At 40.3% G+C, this 17,699-nt stretch overlaps 4 protein-coding genes across 6 annotated transcripts; 3 read left to right on the top strand and 1 right to left on the bottom strand.

Annotated features, from left to right (window-relative positions):
* The first annotated feature begins 2,750 nt into the window (after window positions 1-2,750).
* Window positions 2,751-8,287, top strand: jam3a (junctional adhesion molecule 3a). Its single transcript, XM_084674250.1, has 9 exons — window positions 2,751-2,929; window positions 5,599-5,667; window positions 5,752-5,865; window positions 5,949-6,101; window positions 6,223-6,425; window positions 6,584-6,683; window positions 6,961-7,090; window positions 7,269-7,320; window positions 7,435-8,287. The coding sequence occupies exons 1-9, from the start codon at window positions 2,881-2,883 to the stop codon at window positions 7,468-7,470; spliced, it is 906 nt and encodes a 301-aa protein (XP_084530376.1). The 5' UTR covers window positions 2,751-2,880; the 3' UTR covers window positions 7,471-8,287.
* A 399-nt stretch (window positions 8,288-8,686) lies between these two features.
* On the top strand, window positions 8,687-12,110 carry vps26b (VPS26, retromer complex component B). The gene is made up of 6 exons (XM_084674244.1): window positions 8,687-9,440; window positions 9,611-9,767; window positions 10,042-10,206; window positions 10,329-10,504; window positions 10,601-10,743; window positions 10,926-12,110. The coding sequence occupies exons 1-6, from the start codon at window positions 9,218-9,220 to the stop codon at window positions 11,061-11,063; spliced, it is 1,002 nt and encodes a 333-aa protein (XP_084530370.1). The 5' UTR covers window positions 8,687-9,217; the 3' UTR covers window positions 11,064-12,110.
* Window positions 12,111-12,157: 47 nt separating this feature from the next.
* On the bottom strand, window positions 12,158-14,039 carry thyn1 (thymocyte nuclear protein 1). Of its 3 annotated transcripts, none has more exons than XM_084674246.1 (8): window positions 13,951-14,039; window positions 13,584-13,640; window positions 13,264-13,475; window positions 13,114-13,182; window positions 12,871-12,963; window positions 12,692-12,787; window positions 12,448-12,598; window positions 12,158-12,365 (listed from the first exon to the last, which is right to left on the bottom strand). In XM_084674246.1, exons 2-8 carry the CDS (start codon window positions 13,636-13,638, stop codon window positions 12,316-12,318), a joined length of 726 nt encoding a protein of 241 aa, XP_084530372.1. In that variant the 5' UTR covers window positions 13,639-13,640; window positions 13,951-14,039; the 3' UTR covers window positions 12,158-12,315. The 3 variants fall into 3 exon arrangements, with proteins under 3 accessions (XP_084530372.1, XP_084530371.1, XP_084530373.1); XM_084674245.1 differs by lacking the exon at window positions 13,951-14,039 and adding an exon at window positions 13,801-13,918; XM_084674247.1 differs by lacking the exon at window positions 13,951-14,039 and having other exon boundaries at window positions 12,158-12,362; window positions 13,584-13,781.
* acad8 (acyl-CoA dehydrogenase family, member 8) lies at window positions 13,940-17,568 on the top strand. Its single transcript, XM_084674242.1, has 11 exons — window positions 13,940-14,201; window positions 14,648-14,748; window positions 14,892-15,061; window positions 15,246-15,355; window positions 15,480-15,556; window positions 15,671-15,808; window positions 15,942-16,077; window positions 16,211-16,308; window positions 16,392-16,544; window positions 16,709-16,811; window positions 16,953-17,568. Exons 1-11 carry the CDS (start codon window positions 14,087-14,089, stop codon window positions 17,006-17,008), a joined length of 1,257 nt encoding a protein of 418 aa, XP_084530368.1. The 5' UTR covers window positions 13,940-14,086; the 3' UTR covers window positions 17,009-17,568.
* The last annotated feature ends 131 nt before the right edge of the window (window positions 17,569-17,699 follow it).

Here is a 17,699-nt window from a genome sequence, read left to right as displayed (position 1 = left end):
CTAGCTTCTAACCTAGTGTATATAACAGAGGGTTACCTACGGGTGTATGTATACCCCAGGGTATCTTACCTAGCCCTACTCCAGACGTCCAGGGCAAGGGCCAGAATACAGGTAACACAAAACTCCTACGGTTCTCAACAACCAATAACCGAATACGATAAACAACGCTCAATGTTCAGTAGTAATCGTATGCTCAAATGCTCAATGTTACCAACAAACACCAACCTCTCCCCACACAACACAAATACGTACTGACAGCTAAATACAGTGTGATGAGCTCCTCCGATTGGATAACGATGAGCCTTGCTGGACACGCCCACGTCATCAGGCCAGGAACGCACCACACCTGAGAGCTGACAGACAGGAGAAGAGAAACAGACACCGTAACAAGGAGAATGACAATTTTTTTTTGTCTAAATTGATCAATATAGGACAAATCATTCCCATGCTTCTGGAGCTTTTACAGGATGATCACCAAACATATAGAGAGCTGCCATACTCAATCTATTTAGAACACATTTGAGGATGGCATGAGACTGACAACTGAAGAGGCCATAGGAGAATGGTCAGATAGACTCGGAGATGTTAACATTCCTGTCCTTAGTTGTGAGGTTGGACATTTACATCGTGCTACCACCCCTCTATCAAGTAACCCAAGGAGGTAGAAAGAATGAGGCATACTGAGGTGATTCCACAGATGGTTTGTAATGTAATTCAGTTGAAAAATAACCCCCGCCTGATTAGCATGCTTGGTTTATGTACGAGATGTTTATGTGCAGAATATGGGCAATGTTGCTAATTCAAACGCAAAAGGTTTCAGGGCTCACAAGTGTCCATGTTCCCATGAAAATGTTGTTTGTCCTTTTTAAGTGCACAATGTTACATTGACCAAACCTGTGTCTCTTGTAAGACGACAGATATACTGTATATGAGAATGCAAATATTAGGAGCCATTTTGTATCTGCTATCATGATTTTTGTTTACATTTAAAGTGTAAACATTCCCAGGATGCCATTCATTAGCATATAGAGCACTAAAGTGTCCTATTCAGCTCTTATCTTGGTGGAGACATTGATACTCAAGGGGAACGTTCAGCCAAGTCAGCTTTGCATCAGTTCCAGAATAAATAAATACAGTCTTTAGTTAAATGATAACAGCAAGTAATATATTGTCAGAGCTCATGTCTTGCACATGTGTTGAGTTGCACTGCCTGTCACTGAAAACCACAAACTTCTCCCTCAGAGTATGATTTTCTGCTTAGTTTAGTGGTAGATGTTTTGGTTTTAATAGTAAAAAAAAAGGGGGCAGCTCATCCCAAACATCGTCTCTGTAAATAAAAGACTCCCAGTGTGAGGATACTTTATTGTCTTATACTTTCATCACCTTGTCCTGTCAACCTTGTGAAAATGGCAGCTTCATTCCTGTGATTGTATTTCAAACTCCGGAAATGGAATCCAGGTGATAAATGTGAGATCCATATACTGTGATGTCAAAATGCTGCAATGTGCAGGGGGATCATTGATCCACAGGCCGTTAATCTGAAATAGAGGGGTGAGAGAGAGACCTCAGGGATAGACTAAACACAACAGGAATTACGGGCCATTCAGTCACGTGACAGATACAGTAGAGCACAGAGGGAGGGAATAAAACAAGGCTTATTCAATATATTTTGTTGGGATGTTGATAAAGTAGCAGTATCAATTCTGTCTACTGGTAAATAGAATGTCTGTTGAGACATACAATTATAATAATTACTGCAGACTTGCTGAGAAATAATCATAAGAAACTCCCCATCTGGTTCACCAGAGCTGAAGAGCTCAAGCAATCGCAGTATTTTTCTTTAACACAGAGGCATTCTAAGTGCCCGGAATTACATTTGGAATCGTCACAGACCCTCATTTTCTTATCTTCTTTCTTTAATAAGCATCTTCTTTTTTTTAATGAGTCAATTGAGTCTGTGAACTCTTGCCAGCTCAAAAAATCTTCAGATTTCCAGAGAGATGCCACAAAGTCCCTGACTACCTGATCTGTGAGGGGGATTCCCACTGGGGATGATTGCCTAGCAACACATTTGCAACAGCTCTAAGGTGGGTGAGCGGTATCCGGTGCATGACCAGTCAGAGCAATGTGCTACATTGGTTCAGTATATCAAATACTAAAAAAGGCTAATCAGTTGATGATCAGAATATCACAGTGACTGACAGTTGTGTTTTATAAATATTGATCAAGATTTGTAAGTGATTAGCCAAAACACATGAAACACATAAAAGACATGTAATTGAGAGCAATTGTATTATTCAGAAATTACTGATGACTCAGATGATTGTGTTCAAGGCTACATGTGCATTTTACTGTTAAATCTGTGTTTTTCTGATGACGGATAACATGACTATATGATCGGTAATATTTGGTTATACACTGACATCTGGTGTACTCATGAGGAATTGAATTGTGTAAATCACAACGGTTGGAAAGAAAATATAGACGATACACTTTATTCTGTTTGCAAAAAGCTATTCATACTTATTTGTGAGTGGTTAGGTTGAGGTTTCAGATGAATCGATCACGAAATAAATACAAAATATATGGATTATATAGTATAGAAATTCTAGTTTTAGTATTTAAGGAAAGTCATCTGTCTTTCTCACTATGTCACAAAATAATAACAAAATATTATAATTGCATGTTATATAAAATAAAATACGGACATTTCCGGTCGCTGTAACGCCCCTCTTCCGCTCTAACGCCCTTGTAGCTATGGAAACTCGTCAATGGCAGCATCCACACCAGTCATTTTACCCTTATCCCCCCATCCTCAGAGGTGCTGTGTGTGATAGCTAGTGAATGTGCAAATATTGCTGATAATTCAGGGGCTTCAAGATGGCGATACAACAAAGGACGGCTTTTTTCATCCTCTTTTTTAGCATCAGTAAGTTATTTCCCTTTACTATAACGGTTTTAACTTTACGCGACATGCATTGCAATTAAATCACACCGATGCTTTGTTAATATTGACATTGTGGACTTGTGCTACTACTACACGCTGCAACCTGTCTTACACTTTTGCTACACATCAAATAGCTAAGTAATATTAACACTATAGCATAACGTTATCTATAATAATAGTCCGGCGTGCAAAGGGTTTGAAATTGCACCGCATACCTTGGCTATTATTGTAGAGTGAGCGGCCCCATACCTATCGTCAATTCAAACTCTCCAACATTTCCAGACCCCATTATCGTCCACGACTGTTTCTGCCGTTAATTCTTAAATAAGATATGCAGCATCAATGAAAGAAAGTAACTCACCGATATGTACACACCTTATATTTCTGCACACCAAATTACAGCCTCTTACTTTGAGATTTGAGTGTGTAAACACGCTCTCAAACCGTATGTGAGTAGCATCTGCCTTGCGCAGCTTCAAACTTGAGAATTCTCCATTGAAAGTGGTTGGACGAACGACAATGGGGCCCCTTGGCTAACTGCTAAAATGTGGAAAATAACATTCCTAGGCACAGCCATATGCGATTTTAAAACTGGAATATTATAATATAGATGTGTATCTTTATATTATAGTACAATGCTGTGACATAACGTTTGTATGTCGACATTTTCGTAAAATTTCTGACGAGCGTCGAGAGCTAGGTGGACGATAAAGGGACCCCGCTATTGGCTAGTCTAGCTAACTGGCAAGCTAACGCACTTATGTAGGCAGGATAATGCAGGAGACTGGCTACCTAGCTAGATAGTTGGTTGTTGAATGTTGTAGTGTAGGTCGAACTGACAGTGAGTCAAATGCAAGAGTAGTCAGCTGGTTTAACACTGACCAGCTTGTGAGCAAGAAAATCATGAGTTATACTGAGCACCAATACATAATCTGAGACTTGTTACCAACAGTTCTATATTCTGATAGATAGTTGCTGAAACTTTACTAAAAGAAATGATATGGAAAGAAAAAAAGTCCTATCTGCGTTATTGCTGTACATTGCAGCTAGGCTACTGTATGATGTGAGTGAATTGTCAGTGTGTTTCAGTGGATTTGCTGGAATGCCTGGGAATCGTTTATTTTATTTTTAAAGTAATGGATCAACAGCAAGGAGATAGGAATGGAGTTTTTTTTCAGATTTGATTTATTAAGAGGATTGTACAGCGTGGCTACTTAACAGAGCATTTGACTCAGAGTAGGCTATAGATTTACTCTTTCTGCATTATAATAACCAGAGGGATTAGATTGAGATGGTCTTTGGAATATCGTCAAACATCTGTTACATTATTTCCCCCCTATTGTACTGTTTTAAGACTCAGACAGTGTAGATGTTCAACTCTTCACATAATGAATCATTTCTTTATATATTGATTAAAGAAGTGTTTTTAATTGTTAAGCTTATGTGGAATGCTTGTATTGTAGGAATACAATAGCAATAAGCCATTGTCTTTTTAATTGACCATGGGGATTCTCTCCCACGGTCTGAAACTGTCTGGGAAAACAAACAATGCCTTATGTAGCCAGTGTACAAACTGGATCAGTCTAGTGACCATGACATGAAGACGCTACTAGGAAATTAGTCTAATTCAAAGAATTCTAAAGCGATAGCAGCATGCCTTAAACAGCAACTTATTGTTTATTGTTTTGGGGCAGCCAGGCTACTAATAATAGTTCAGTTTAATGTTTTGATTGAGTCTTGGGAAGACTATTTCAATGGTTAGGCTGACGTGTGGGACAAATCTCTGCTTTGCCACAGGATGATTTGCTGGACAAGCATTCCTCGTGTCTCTCAACATGACCAGTCACAGCTGGGGGTAAAAATAGCCCTTGATATACAGGGCTGGGAAAATTTGCTGTTGAGACCTGAGAGTCACATCTCATCACTGTATCCACAGCTGTGCTCATATGACTGGTTGCTCTAGTTTGGCTGTACGTGCATTTTCTACTTTAGGAATTAGTCTTGCCCAGCCCCACTAGTCATGCCCACCCCCAACAAGAAAAGAAGAGTTAGAGAGGCATTCAAATAGTCTGCTTTACAGTGCCCTGTCCTACAGCTAGTCTGATGTTGTCTGATGAATTAGGAACTTGTAGACAATTTCATGTTCATCATAATTTTTTTACCCAATAAACCTACTATTTAATCAACTGCTGAGTGCTTTTATCTGTCTGGATTATACTTCTGAGGTGCATAATATGCTTAGATGACATTACATTAGTGTGATTTCAGCCCTCATTAGAAATCCTTCACATCGCCCACACAGAGGGAGTGAATGTTTTCATTACCCAGCATGAGACTCTTAGCAGCTATTATACCTCCTCATTATTTAGTCTTAGACTGGTTTGTAGACTACAGAGGCTAAAAGACACGGAGGAATACTGATCTCCCCAATACTTCAGCAACGCTCTGTTTGCCTCTTGTGGTGTTTAACTTTTAGTTGGACAAGACACACAAACATTCAAATGCAGCTTGGCTGTTGTCTGACCCCAGATGCAGCCATCTTTGCCTGTATGTTTTTAAATTGCGCTAAACCTTATATCAGGCTCTGTGTCTGATTGGCATTGACACTGGACTGTGTCATCAGTGTTAGCAACTTTGTTTGTCTTTGACAGGTTACATTCCATCTCTGGCTGTGATCCTGCGCACTACGGACAAGACTGTCTGGGCTAATGAATTTGAGAGTAAGTTGTGTAAAAAAAAGGACCCTTCCAAGTATAAGACAGTTCATATTCAATTTGCAGTCTGACACAGACTTTTCTTTTCAGCTATTGAACTTACCTGTTTGATAGAGTCCATATCAACAAACAATCCCAGAATTGAATGGAAGAAAATCAAAAAAGGAGTCGTCAGTTATGTATACTTTCAGAATCGGATTTCAGGTAATTATTTCTTGAAGCACAAAACCAGCTAGCCATGTTACAGTACACTCTAGGCCTAGGTTATAACCATACTGTTTTATCAGGGGACTTGGAGCACAGAGCACAGCTCAGAGAGCCAGCCAACCTCCTGATCCTCAACACAAGCCGGTCTGACACAGCAGAGTATCGCTGTGAGGTCGCTGCCATCGACGACCAAAGGGACTTTGATGAGATCCTCATCAGTCTTGCAGTCAGAGGCAAGCACATGGTTTCATATTACTTCTACTAAACAGTCTCGGGATTGTGACCTTTGTGTATGTCAATGATGCTGTGGACAGTACTTTGCAGTAAAGTGTTATGATTGTGTGTGGTGTGTAGTAAAGCCAGTGGTGCCAAGATGCAGTGTGCCCGTGGCAGTGACAGTAGGCACGTCCTCTGAGCTACGCTGCCTAGAGAATGAGGGCTTTCCTGCCCCACAGTACAGCTGGTTCCACAACAACGAGGAACTTCCTCTTGATCCTAAGAACAGCATCAAGTTCATCAACTCTTCCTACACTATCAACTCTGACACGGGAGGCCTGGTGAGTTATGGCCAACGGGTTAGAACAATGTTGCTTGATGACAGAAGGACTTATTGTTGTGTTTTCTTCACTTTACTCTTTTACTTCACTTTTTCTCCTAATCCACTTTTAGAAGTAGATGTAGAGGGTACATTTGATACATTTTTGGGTGTGTGCAGAAATTCCGGAGGGTTCGGAAGGAGGACGCTGGGGAGTACTATTGCCAAGCGAAGAATGACGCAGGATACTCCCAGTGCCCCCCACAGAAGATGGAAGTCTGTGAGTGCCTTAACCTAACAGGCGGCTGACATTCTTACCAGTAGGATGCAGTAATGTTAAATTTAGCTGTCCCGTTTTACACAAGACATGCCATTGTGCAGTGCAGGTTTCGCCAGTGAGTCATGTGAGTCCACTGTAGTGCCGTGACAGTAAATCACAACGGTTGTCATCTCTTTAATAGGGACACTCCAAGGTCATTTTCATGGAGTTTTTTTTTTATTTTTCACTTGTGGGGATGTTTAATCTCTGTGTCGTTTTTTTGTGTGTGTTTTTCCAGATGATGTTGATATTCTGGGGATATTCCTGAAGTCGTTTGGAGCAGTAGTGGCCATGATATGTGTGACAGTTGGAGTTTGTCATGCCCATAAACATGGCTGCTTCTCCAGCAAGGATCAAGAAGGGAACAAGTGCGTGGCAATAAGTGGCACAATATAGGAAAGAATATGAGTATTTTGGGACATCATTCCCTTAAGAATTCCATACAACTTTATATGGGGAAAGCTCAGGGGTATTTTGAGGTTCTATTAATACATTTAAAATGGTTTAATAGTTCTTTGGAAATGATTGACTGATTTTGTCTTTCAGCTATAAACTGCCAGCACAGGATGACGGTGTGGACTATGGTGATGCAGATGAGGTGAGTAAATGTACCTTTGCACGAAATAAGAGAGCTCAATGCTCAATTAATTAAGCTATATTTTGATATAAAATGGACACCATTAATCACTTTGCAATGTAATGTATCCATCAGGGTCACTTCAGACACAAATCATCATTTGTAATTTAAAATCAGAACAAGAAGGCAGAGAATGAGGACAGAAGAAGACACTGAAGACAGAGGCAAATTCTTACGGACTAGCTTTGTGTAAGAAATCTGAGCTGTAAGATTGTGCATTATTCTCTATTATGTGCATTAGCATTTGCCCAACAAGCTAATGTGCATTAGCTTTTGCTCAACAAGCTTGCCAAAGTTATCATAATAATGTGAACCATTATTTTGCTGTTATTTTCTGATCGACATTTGCCATTTAATGTCGTTTGTAACTATATTTCAGCACAAGGTTTTTATTTCTCCAGTCATCACTGTCAACAGTACCATTTCAAATCTGTGACACTTGAGCTTTGATCAATATGCTCATGTTCAACTAATGCTGGAACATTCCCTCACAATGTTTTTGAAAAATATCCCTTTTTTACGTCCTTCTATTTCTACACCGTACACTGAACATGTTTTGTTAGAAATGTCTGTCAAAACCTCTGACTGCAGGTTTGCCTGGTTTATGTTCCTATGGTAAGGTTGTGTCAGTTTCTTTTGTGTATAGATATTGTATACAGACAACATGTCGACAAATAAAGCTTATAAACTCACAGAGTTAAAAGGCACAACTGTATAGTCTTCAATGTGCTAAATAGAGACAATTAATCTCTTATGACAAGATAACTGCTGAAACAGGTTATACAGTATATCCTATAAATGCTGCAACTCAAGATATACTACAGTATACATGTAAGTATGATTTCAGAGTGCCGTTTTTGTGTACAAGTGACCTTCTGTTCTTACAAATCATTTAATAAAAATATATTGGACATATTGTCCACATTGACTTAGTATTATGTACATAATGTTTCTTTTTTTAATTAATTTTCATTAACACTGTACACAATATTGTACTCATAACATCAAAACTACAGTGTGTGTACCTTATATCAGTATCAGTACTGTTTGCATAATAAGGATTAACAATCCATTTAAAAAATGTAAATAGTTTTATTTATCAATGTGTTTTTTTTTCTCCACTGGTCTAATTTCTAACATGTAACTACTCAGGAATTGTTAAATATGTTCATCATTCATTGGTTGTTGTGTAAGAACTAAATACTGTTAATGTTTCATTTTCATTTAGTAAATAAAGATACAAGGAACTGATGTTGAGACCTTTACTTTGTAGTAACAGTAAGTCTTTTATTTTGAAACATAAGAAAACCCGGAAGTGGATAACGAGAGGAAATGATCGTTTGACAACATGACATTACATTAAAGCGTCTCAAAAAAGATAGCTACAATTTAGCTATCAATCCAACGCCGATTGCTTTCCGAAGGAATCATCAAGACACTACTAATCGGCATCGATTTGTATTGTGTAGATAGTTTAAATCCAAAGGAAAAACGTCCGTTTTTAATTTAAATAGAACCTAACACATTACTCTGCGCATTCTGATAGACTGCGTTGCATTTACTTAATCGTTGGTTGTGGCTGATAACTGTCACGGTAGTCAAATTTAAACCGTCAATTACATTTGTATCATTATCTCCACAGACCTCCTGTTTGTATGCGCAAAGCGAAGAAGCGGCGTAAGGACTGATCCATAGCCAACCTCGGCGACAAACAAATTGGCGTATTGCACTTCGTGCTAATGAACAGCCCAAATTGATAAAACATTGGACACTGCAAGTGTCTCATACAATCCCTCAGAAGTATCAGAAAAGGGATTAATCTCAGGCGTTCTTGGTTCCCATCATCCAAGCTTTAAATATGAGTTTTTTCAGTTTTGGCCAGAGTGCAGAAGTTGACGTTGTTCTGAACGATGCAGAGACACGAAAGAAAGCTGAACATAAGACTGAGGATGGAAAGAAAGACAAGTATTTTCTTTTCTATGACGGGGAGACAGTGAGTGGAAAGGTGAACGTAACTCTCAAGAACCCTGGGAAAAGACTTGAACATCAAGGCATCAAAATAGAATTTGTTGGACAAATCGGTGGGTACATATAACTGCAGATAAACTAATGCACATGTTGCACATACAACAAACTTCAGAATAACATTTACTATGCTGCCTAGTTAAACCCAGAATTGACCCATTAGGGGAAATATTCATCAATACCGATTTTAAATTTGGAATGTAAAATGCATGTCCTTACTTTTTAGAACTCTACTATGACCGAGGAAACCACCATGAGTTTGTTTCTCTGGTGAAAGATCTTGCAAGGCCAGGTGAACTCACCCAGTCACAGACCTTTGACTTTGAGTTCACCCATGTTGAGAAACCCTATGAGTCTTACACAGGCCAGAATGTCAAGCTACGGTAAGTGAAAGCACAGCTTTAACATTCCTTTGTGAATCAATAACCTAGGTTCATCTTTGACCTGTCATGTGCAGTGCTCACAGTTACATTTCAATCATTTCAATGTGTACAGAAATGTTTTAGGCTACATGATTCCACACTTTATGACACATAAAGCTATTATTAAACTGATTAAAACTCATTTAATCACCCCACATTCTGAAATATAATCAGTATACATTCGTGTTGATGTTGAGTTCAGTTGGTTGTCTTGTGCAATTGGTTCCTCTTTCAGGTACTTCCTCCGGGCTACAGTGAGCAGGAGACTGAATGACATCAGCAAAGAGATGGATATTGTGGTACACACACTCAGTACATACCCAGAGCTCAACTCTTCCATAAAGATGGAAGTGGGCATTGAAGACTGTCTTCATATTGAGTTTGAGTACAACAAATCCAAGTAAGGTCGAATTCCCACCTTGTCTTTGAATGTGTACTGGTGCATGTACCCTTATATTCTGTCCACCTTCCACAAGTTGCCAGACAGTTGTTTGCCTAATTCCTCTATTTGTCTTTCCACAGATACCACCTGAAAGATGTGATTGTGGGTAAAATCTACTTCCTACTGGTGAGGATTAAGATTAAACACATGGAGATTGACATAATCAAACGTGAGACAACAGGCACTGGTCCAAGTGTGTACCATGAAAACGACACCATCGCTAAATATGAGATAATGGATGGTGCACCAGTCAGAGGTAAATACCATGATGATGTTTACCAGTAGATAAAGTACTGTCAGTCACTCAATCAGTCCCTCCGCTTCTTTTCTCTGACTGCATTTTGCATTTTAGGAGAATCTATTCCAATCAGGTTGTTCTTAGCTGGCTATGAGATGACTCCTACCATGCGAGACATCAACAAGAAGTTCTCAGTGCGTTACTACCTAAACCTGGTGCTGATCGACGAAGAAGAGAGGCGCTACTTTAAACAGCAGGTAGAACCGAGTTTTCTGATTTATAAGGGTTGTAGTTATGCATTCAAGGTAATTTGGGTAGATTTTGGAGGTGGATAGGGATCACATTACATTACAAACAGTAAGGAATTCCAGCCTTTTCCTAAACAAAGGATGAAACCCAGCTTGAGTTATCCTAACACAATCACTCCTCCCTCTTCAAGGAAATTACACTCTGGAGGAAAGGTGACGTGGTGAGGAAGAGTATGTCCCACCAGGCTATCATAGGTGCCCAGCGGTTTGAGGGCTCGGCCAGTTCAGAGAGCGCACTGGAGCAGGCGGCAAGGGAGGACAGCGGCTAAAGCTGCAGTCCTTCATTAACCTCACGGAAGACTGGCGTCTGAGGAAGAGTAGTGGAGGCACCTGTCAGCTCACATCATCACTGTTGAAGCAGCCTTCTGTTTATTGCAGCTGCTGAGTGAAGGGAGAGGGGGACCATGAAGGGAAACTGGATATATACACATGAACAATGAAAAATATGGCTGCATTTGGCAACACAGATGGCTGCAGGATGCAGACTAACCTCTTTCTTGACACACTTCTCCAATTAAAGTTAAGCCAACTACATGTTTAAACCTTCCCTGTGTGACAACTAAAATAAGCATATTATACTGTCCTTTTTATTTCTTATCTTCTAATGACCAACTCTAATTTGTCACGAAATCCATTTCTAACTTTGGCTTTCTAAATGATTATCTGTACAGAATGCTGTACGGCCATAGGGAATTTAAATCATGAGAAACGACAATGCATTTTTAACATTCCACACCCAATCTAATGCATTCAGCAATTTGATGTGGTTAAGAACTCTTAAAGAATAACTTTGCACTGATGTTTTCTTTGCTTCTCATTCTCTGGTCACTCATTGTATGTGTCAAGATTACACAAAGAAATATTTAGAGATTCTGTTGCATCAAACATGTAAGGTCTGCCGTCTGTTGAATGAGAGTTCTAAAGTATTGTTCCATACATGTTTGTCCTGTAAATAAGAGCAGCTATTGTATTCTCATGCCCCTTTTAGTTCTCATACAAAGTGATTTGCTAATACAGTTTAGTCTGTGCCATAGAATCAGTTAGCTTCACTTCAGCATTCCAATAGTGTCAGCAGAGGCAGGGGTATATTGTGCTTGTGTTTGAGGTTTGATAGTGAGAAGTCTTCTATATTCTACACTAGAGACTTGAAATGTTGTGCCTATAAGTGTATCTAGCAAATGAAATCCTCTTGCCCCTAACACATACTTTAAAGCTTGTTTTAACCTGAAAGATCAATCTGTCTATTTTTTGTGCTGTCCAAATAACTAATAAATGATCCTCTGTCCCTAAAACAAGTAAATTGATGCCAAATTCTGTTTGATGTGTCAGTCTGGTCTTTGCTTTTAGAAACATTATTTAGACATTTTAAAAATAAAATGTATTTAACAGTATTTGGTATAAGAATACAATTTGGTTAAACATTCACGGTATTTATGACAATGTTTACAATCAGTATACACATGAGTTGAGTTATTAGTTCCGAGTGTTTTCAGGTTATGCCAGTTGGTCACCATCTGCGTGTCATTTCAAGGCCGCTCGGTTCTCCAAACTCAGGACAAAATCAAATTCTTCTGATAAGGAGAGAGAAATAATGAATATGAAATTGTGATTTGTACGATGTAGAAATTACTACTGTAGGCTATATGAACTCACCAGTAGTTAGGGGTTGAACGGAAAGTCTTGCTCTTGTGAACAGAGACATGTCCTTCAGCGGCCCTCCTTTAGCCTTGTGCTGCTGGTGGTACTCCTTTAGCTCTGACAGAGGGATAAAACGCTTCATCATCCTTTCAAAGTGAACGTCCACCTGTCAGACAAACACAAAAACAAGATGGAGGAAAGCCTTTGGCACAAGGTTGTGTTTAAGAACACCAACAATGAATTGTATTAATCATCTTACCATACTCCATTTGGGATTGTCAAGCGTGCTGGAGGGATCATAATGGACATCTTTCTTATCAAACTGAGTGTGGTCCACGTATGCTTCCTTTACGACCTATAGTATGATAGACAGCATGTGAGAGCTACGTACTAATCTTCACAAGGTACATTCTTACCAATAGAAGAAACACGTCTCACTTTCATTAGACCCGCTACTCCAGGCTCTTTACAGTTGCTGTGGTAAAAGAAGGCAAGCTGTCCTTCTTTCATGTCTCTCATGAAGTTGCGTGCCTGCAAACAATGAAACGTATTAACTCGAAGCTGCGAACAACTTGTTTCACTGACAACCCTTCTCCTTTCCATCGTTTCTCTCATGACACTTCCAACACTACATCCGACATCTTCCAGTTGGTTGTGATCTTCAGTGTAAGATTACGCTACTTGATAGTTTCTGACACCGTCCCAGCACCCGGTTTGGTTTGGTTGAGCCTTCAGATCTTCAATGCCAAACTGTAAATGGAGGCAGATAGTGTTCTTACAACGCTGAATAAATTGGCCTTGATTCAACGTACACAGTTTAGTGACGATTACCTTTACATCTATGCCGTTTTCAAACCGACTGTCAGGCTCTGACTTCATCAACCAGTGGCAGTACTGTGGACGGCTAGGGGGTTCTTTTGTGCTTACATTCTTGTTAGGCATCTCACGGGTCGATGCATTTCTTTTACCTCGGACTCTTGAGCCAGGCTCTTCTGAAGGTGAGTCCTCCACCTGGCCATCATTTACTGCCTGCTCATCGTCCCCTGAGTGGCACATAACAACCTACATTTTGCTCCTAAATAAACAAACAATACCATGCAGACCATTTTCACTGCATTCACATATCAGATCAAATTAAATGAATTCCATACGTGACTTTGTGGTTCTTGCATTCCCATTCCCACGTGTCCTTTTCTTAGGTGGCATATCTGAAAATGATTAGATTGAATCAAGCAAATGCACTGTAGATAACAAGCACTCAAAATCCTTAAAACCGCGTCTCAATAATCCCATGAACAGAACGACACACGAATCACGATGCACAAGAAAATATTTGAAGGCATAAAACAACTTTTAGAATTGACCAACCATCGTGTGTCTGAACTCAACGTTGTATCACGTGATAGTAACGTAACACAACAAAGCTAAGCTATTTCTACAAAATTGGTGCGACTGCGAACAATTCTAATATCCTTTGCTACAAGAATTGTGTCTTATATCTTGAATATTTTTCCATACAGTCCTACAGCATTTGTTAGTAAACCGCGATTATGTTCCTTATCTATTAGACTTCCATGTTTTGTAGTTGCCAGACTGTGGAACTACATTTCCATATAAGCAAGGTGACACTGCTGCAGTTTGATAACCAACCAACATGGCTGCAGTGGGGACGTTATATAGAGTTGCAAGACTGAGTTCGTACATAGCCAGAAATCGCCGTTTAATATTTAACCACGTTCAAATACGGAGGATAGCTTCATGCATCGATCGTAAGTCCAATTTAGTTAACTTTCAAAGGGCCAAATTGACACAATTTCCACGTGATATTAATGGGAAGAAGATACTGACAAGCCAGCTGACTAACGTTAACACTACATCATTTACATTATTTAGGGAGACATGCATGATGTATATAAACTGTATTCATAACAATAAATATCAGAAATAGTGTAGCGCTATTAAGTAAAACGTACACGAATTATGTCAGTCACTTGGTTGATTCCCATTGGGTATTGAGACGCCATATCCATCACTCAGAGACTGGCTATTAAACCCACCAAATGTAACTAACCTCATCTGACTTCTGATGTACAACATTTGCCATTGTTTAGTTACAAATGAATGTGATGTCAGGACAGACTTTTTGCTGAAGAAAGCTAGTTGTCCAAGGAGAACTTTCTTCAACTCAGTTCTGTGTGACCCCTTCACCTTGCAGCTTCTTACGGGCTCACAGATGAACAGAAGGAGTTTCAAAAGGTGGCCTTTGACTTCGCTGCCAATGAGATGGCACCTCACATGGCCGAGTGGGACGAAAAGGTGTGACTATGTTTTTTGAATTCCATACGAGGATTGCAATTTCAGGGCGTCATTACATGAATCAACATTATATAACCAATTGTCGACCGACATGAGGTGCTACTTCTCAGTTTGAGGTGACGGTACTCTCTCTCATTGTTCAGGAAATCTTTCCTGTGGACACCATGCAGAAGGCAGCTCAGCTTGGGTTTGGGGGCATCTATGTACAACCAGAGGTGGGAGGATCGGGGCTGTCACGTCTCGACACGTCGGTCATCTTTGAGGCCTTATCCACTGGCTGTGTCAGCACCACCGCCTATATCAGCATACACAAGTAAGCTTGGCACGTGTCCGGCCAATCACAGGAGAGCACCATGTAGGATTACACTGCTTGTTTATTTTGAATGATGGCCAGGACCCTTCTCATACATTAGAGTGAATGGGGATGGTCTAAACAAACGCGATGGTTATTTGCACACATTTAAATGTTTCCACAATGCTCGTTCTGTCCTGTACAGTATGTGTGCCTGGATGATTGACACCTTTGGAAACACAGAGCAGAGGGAGAAGTACTGCCCTGATCTCTGCACTATGGATAAGTTGGCCTCCTACTGTCTCACTGAACCAGGTGAGACTTCCTTGATACATGTTTACAAGTCTCAGTACAAGTATTCTTACGTGGTTCTATTTGCGTGTAGTTTTAGTCACCGATCGAGACTTTGATGCACTCTGGTGCTTGCGTGTAATTCCAGGTAGTGGCAGTGATGCTGCCTCCTTACTCAGTAACGCAAAGCTGAAAGGAGACCACTATGTTCTAAACGGCTCTAAGGTATTACATGTTCTTAGGTTTGCATTATTTCTGTTGTAATGTTCCCAGCATTATCCTGCATGTAAATGATAACACCACATTAGAAAGGGTCGCTCCGTCTGTGTCCTACTACAGGCCTTCATTAGCGGAGGAGGAGACACAGACGTGTACATAGTGATGTGCCGAACTGGAGGGAAGGGCCCTAAAGGAATTTCCTGTCTCGTGGTGGAAAAAGGAACTCCGGGGCTCAGCTTTGGAAAGAAGGAGAAGAAGGTAGCTGTAATTCTGATGATGCTGCTCACAATGGCATAACCACAAGGGGGCAGGGTTGAGCCAAAGTTGTGGTACAGAGAATAGGAATGGCTTGACTCTGCAATTGACAGAAGTTTAATTTGTATTTCTAAAGGTGGGTTGGAACTCTCAGCCAACCAGGGCAGTGATATTTGAGGACTGTGCTGTACCAGTAACCAATCGACTGGGGCAGGAAGGACAGGGCTTTCCTATGGCCATGAAAGGCCTAAATGGGGGCAGGATCAACATTGGTAAGATTTGTTTCGTGATACCATACTGATTCATGTTATAGTTTTTATGTTGTTGAAGTAAATACGTTTTGAAATAAATTCTTGATCACTGATTTACTTTACATCCTTGTTCCTGTGATCCTTCTCCATTCAGCTTCCTGTTCACTGGGGGCTGCTCACGCCTGTGTGCAGCTGGCGAGGGATCACTTGCTCGTACGCAAGCAATTCGGCGAGACTCTGTCCAACAACCAGGTACTCGTCTCGCCACATCGAGCTAAGTGTTGTTCCATTCCATTGTTTAACCAGGACCACATACCCTCTGTTTGCTCCCGTAGTTTCTACAGTTCAAACTGGCTGAGATGGCCACCAAGCTGGTAGCGTCTCGTCTGATGGTGCGTCAGGCCGCCGTGTCCTTGCAGGAGAACAGGGCCGACGCTGTGGCCCTCTGCTCTATGGCCAAGCTCTTCGTCACGGATGAGTGCTTCGATGTGAGCGCACACCTGCGGCCGTCTCTTTTCTAGGGTTGTCCACCAATGATCAATTGTTACGTAATTGATGTCATTTTGGCAGTTGCATGTTGCTGGGCGTTTTTGTTTTGTTTATGTTTAAGCTCCACGCTCTGAGCTCATTGGTGTGTGCGCTTCTTTTGCAGATTTGCAACCAAGCTCTCCAGATGCATGGTGGGTATGGTTACCTGAAAGACTACGCTGTTCAGCAGTTTGTAAGGGACATCAGAGTTCACCAGATATTAGAAGGTATGTTTAAAATACCATGTCTGATCCTTGTAAGATACACTGTGTATTTGAAGGGTGTTTTTTTTTCCGTAATTTTGAATGGGATGTGGTTACCATGATTAGCCAATCACAGTACATTGAGCTGTCTCCCTCTTTGTCCAGGAACCAATGAAGTGATGCGGATGATCATAGCCAGAAGTCTGTTGACTGAGTCGTGATAAATGTTATTCCTTCTCATGAATGGACTTCCGGTCTCAGTGGGTTGGTGGTGACCACTTCCTGTTGGTTAATTCCCCTGGGATGTTTGTCTGGATTCCTTAAGTGTTGTTACTGAGGACAGAGAGTGGGATGGCTTTAAGCTACTGCACTCATTAGATCTCTGTGTTTGTGGTATTAAGTCATGTTACGTAAATATGCATTTAGTTTGTTTAAAAATGAAAGCTGCTTAGTCTCATGTAAGGAAAGATGTGCCCCAGACATGCAATGTCTTTCATCTCTGCTGTATTCTCTGACAGGGGATGTCTATAATCATGTTTAATTTAGAGTGTGCAGTTGGATGAATGGTCTAGTATTGTCTAACAACTGAGTTCAATCTAACAGTCAACTACATGGGCTGTTTTTCTTTCCTGCAGTGGCCTTTCTTGTGTTTTTCTATTTGAGACTTTTATAGTCTTAGTGGCAACAGACATTTTAAATGATATCATGTATTGTACTATGTATGGTACACAAATGTTGTACCACTGTCATTTACACCCCAAATAAAACTTAAGTCTGTTTCTATCTGTCTAGATGTTTAGTCTTCCCTCTTCAAGGATATAAGGACATGTTCATTGGCGTTCTTAAAATAAAGACAATCTTACTCTTTTGACCATTTTTATTGAAAAAGTAATGATGCCATGATGGAAAAAC

The sequence above is a fragment of the Hypomesus nipponensis genome, chromosome 15 (assembly GCF_054491055.1).
Source record: "Hypomesus nipponensis isolate SF chromosome 15, ASM5449105v1, whole genome shotgun sequence".
Classification (NCBI taxonomy): Eukaryota; Metazoa; Chordata; class Actinopteri; order Osmeriformes; family Osmeridae; genus Hypomesus; species Hypomesus nipponensis.
The sequence above is the reverse complement of the archived record's forward strand: the minus strand, read 5'-3'. Positions and strand labels throughout refer to the sequence as shown.

Excerpts from the sequence above, each read along its gene's own strand:
- jam3a (XM_084674250.1), top strand. The coding sequence starts at position 2,881 with ATGGCGATACAACAAAGGACGGCTTTTTTCATCCTCTTTTTTAGCATC. Across the intron at positions 6,102-6,222 it reads CATCAGTCTTGCAGTCAGAG|TAAAGCCAGTGGTGCCAAGA; the intron begins GCAAGCACATGG and ends TGTGGTGTGTAG. Across the intron at positions 7,321-7,434 it reads ACTATGGTGATGCAGATGAG|GGTCACTTCAGACACAAATC; the intron begins GTGAGTAAATGT and ends TGTATCCATCAG.
- vps26b (XM_084674244.1), top strand. The coding sequence starts at position 9,218 with ATGAGTTTTTTCAGTTTTGGCCAGAGTGCAGAAGTTGACGTTGTTCTG. Across the intron at positions 10,505-10,600 it reads GGATGGTGCACCAGTCAGAG|GAGAATCTATTCCAATCAGG; the intron begins GTAAATACCATG and ends TTTGCATTTTAG. Across the intron at positions 10,744-10,925 it reads GGCGCTACTTTAAACAGCAG|GAAATTACACTCTGGAGGAA; the intron begins GTAGAACCGAGT and ends TCCCTCTTCAAG.
- thyn1 (XM_084674246.1), bottom strand. The coding sequence starts at position 13,638 with ATGCCACCTAAGAAAAGGACACGTGGGAATGGGAATGCAAGAACCACA. Across the intron at positions 13,183-13,263 it reads AAAACGGCATAGATGTAAAG|TTTGGCATTGAAGATCTGAA; the intron begins GTAATCGTCACT and ends CTCCATTTACAG. Across the intron at positions 12,599-12,691 it reads ACAATCCCAAATGGAGTATG|GTGGACGTTCACTTTGAAAG; the intron begins GTAAGATGATTA and ends TTTGTCTGACAG.
- acad8 (XM_084674242.1), top strand. The coding sequence starts at position 14,087 with ATGGCTGCAGTGGGGACGTTATATAGAGTTGCAAGACTGAGTTCGTAC. Across the intron at positions 14,749-14,891 it reads TGGCCGAGTGGGACGAAAAG|GAAATCTTTCCTGTGGACAC; the intron begins GTGTGACTATGT and ends CTCATTGTTCAG. Across the intron at positions 15,062-15,245 it reads GCCTATATCAGCATACACAA|TATGTGTGCCTGGATGATTG; the intron begins GTAAGCTTGGCA and ends TGTCCTGTACAG.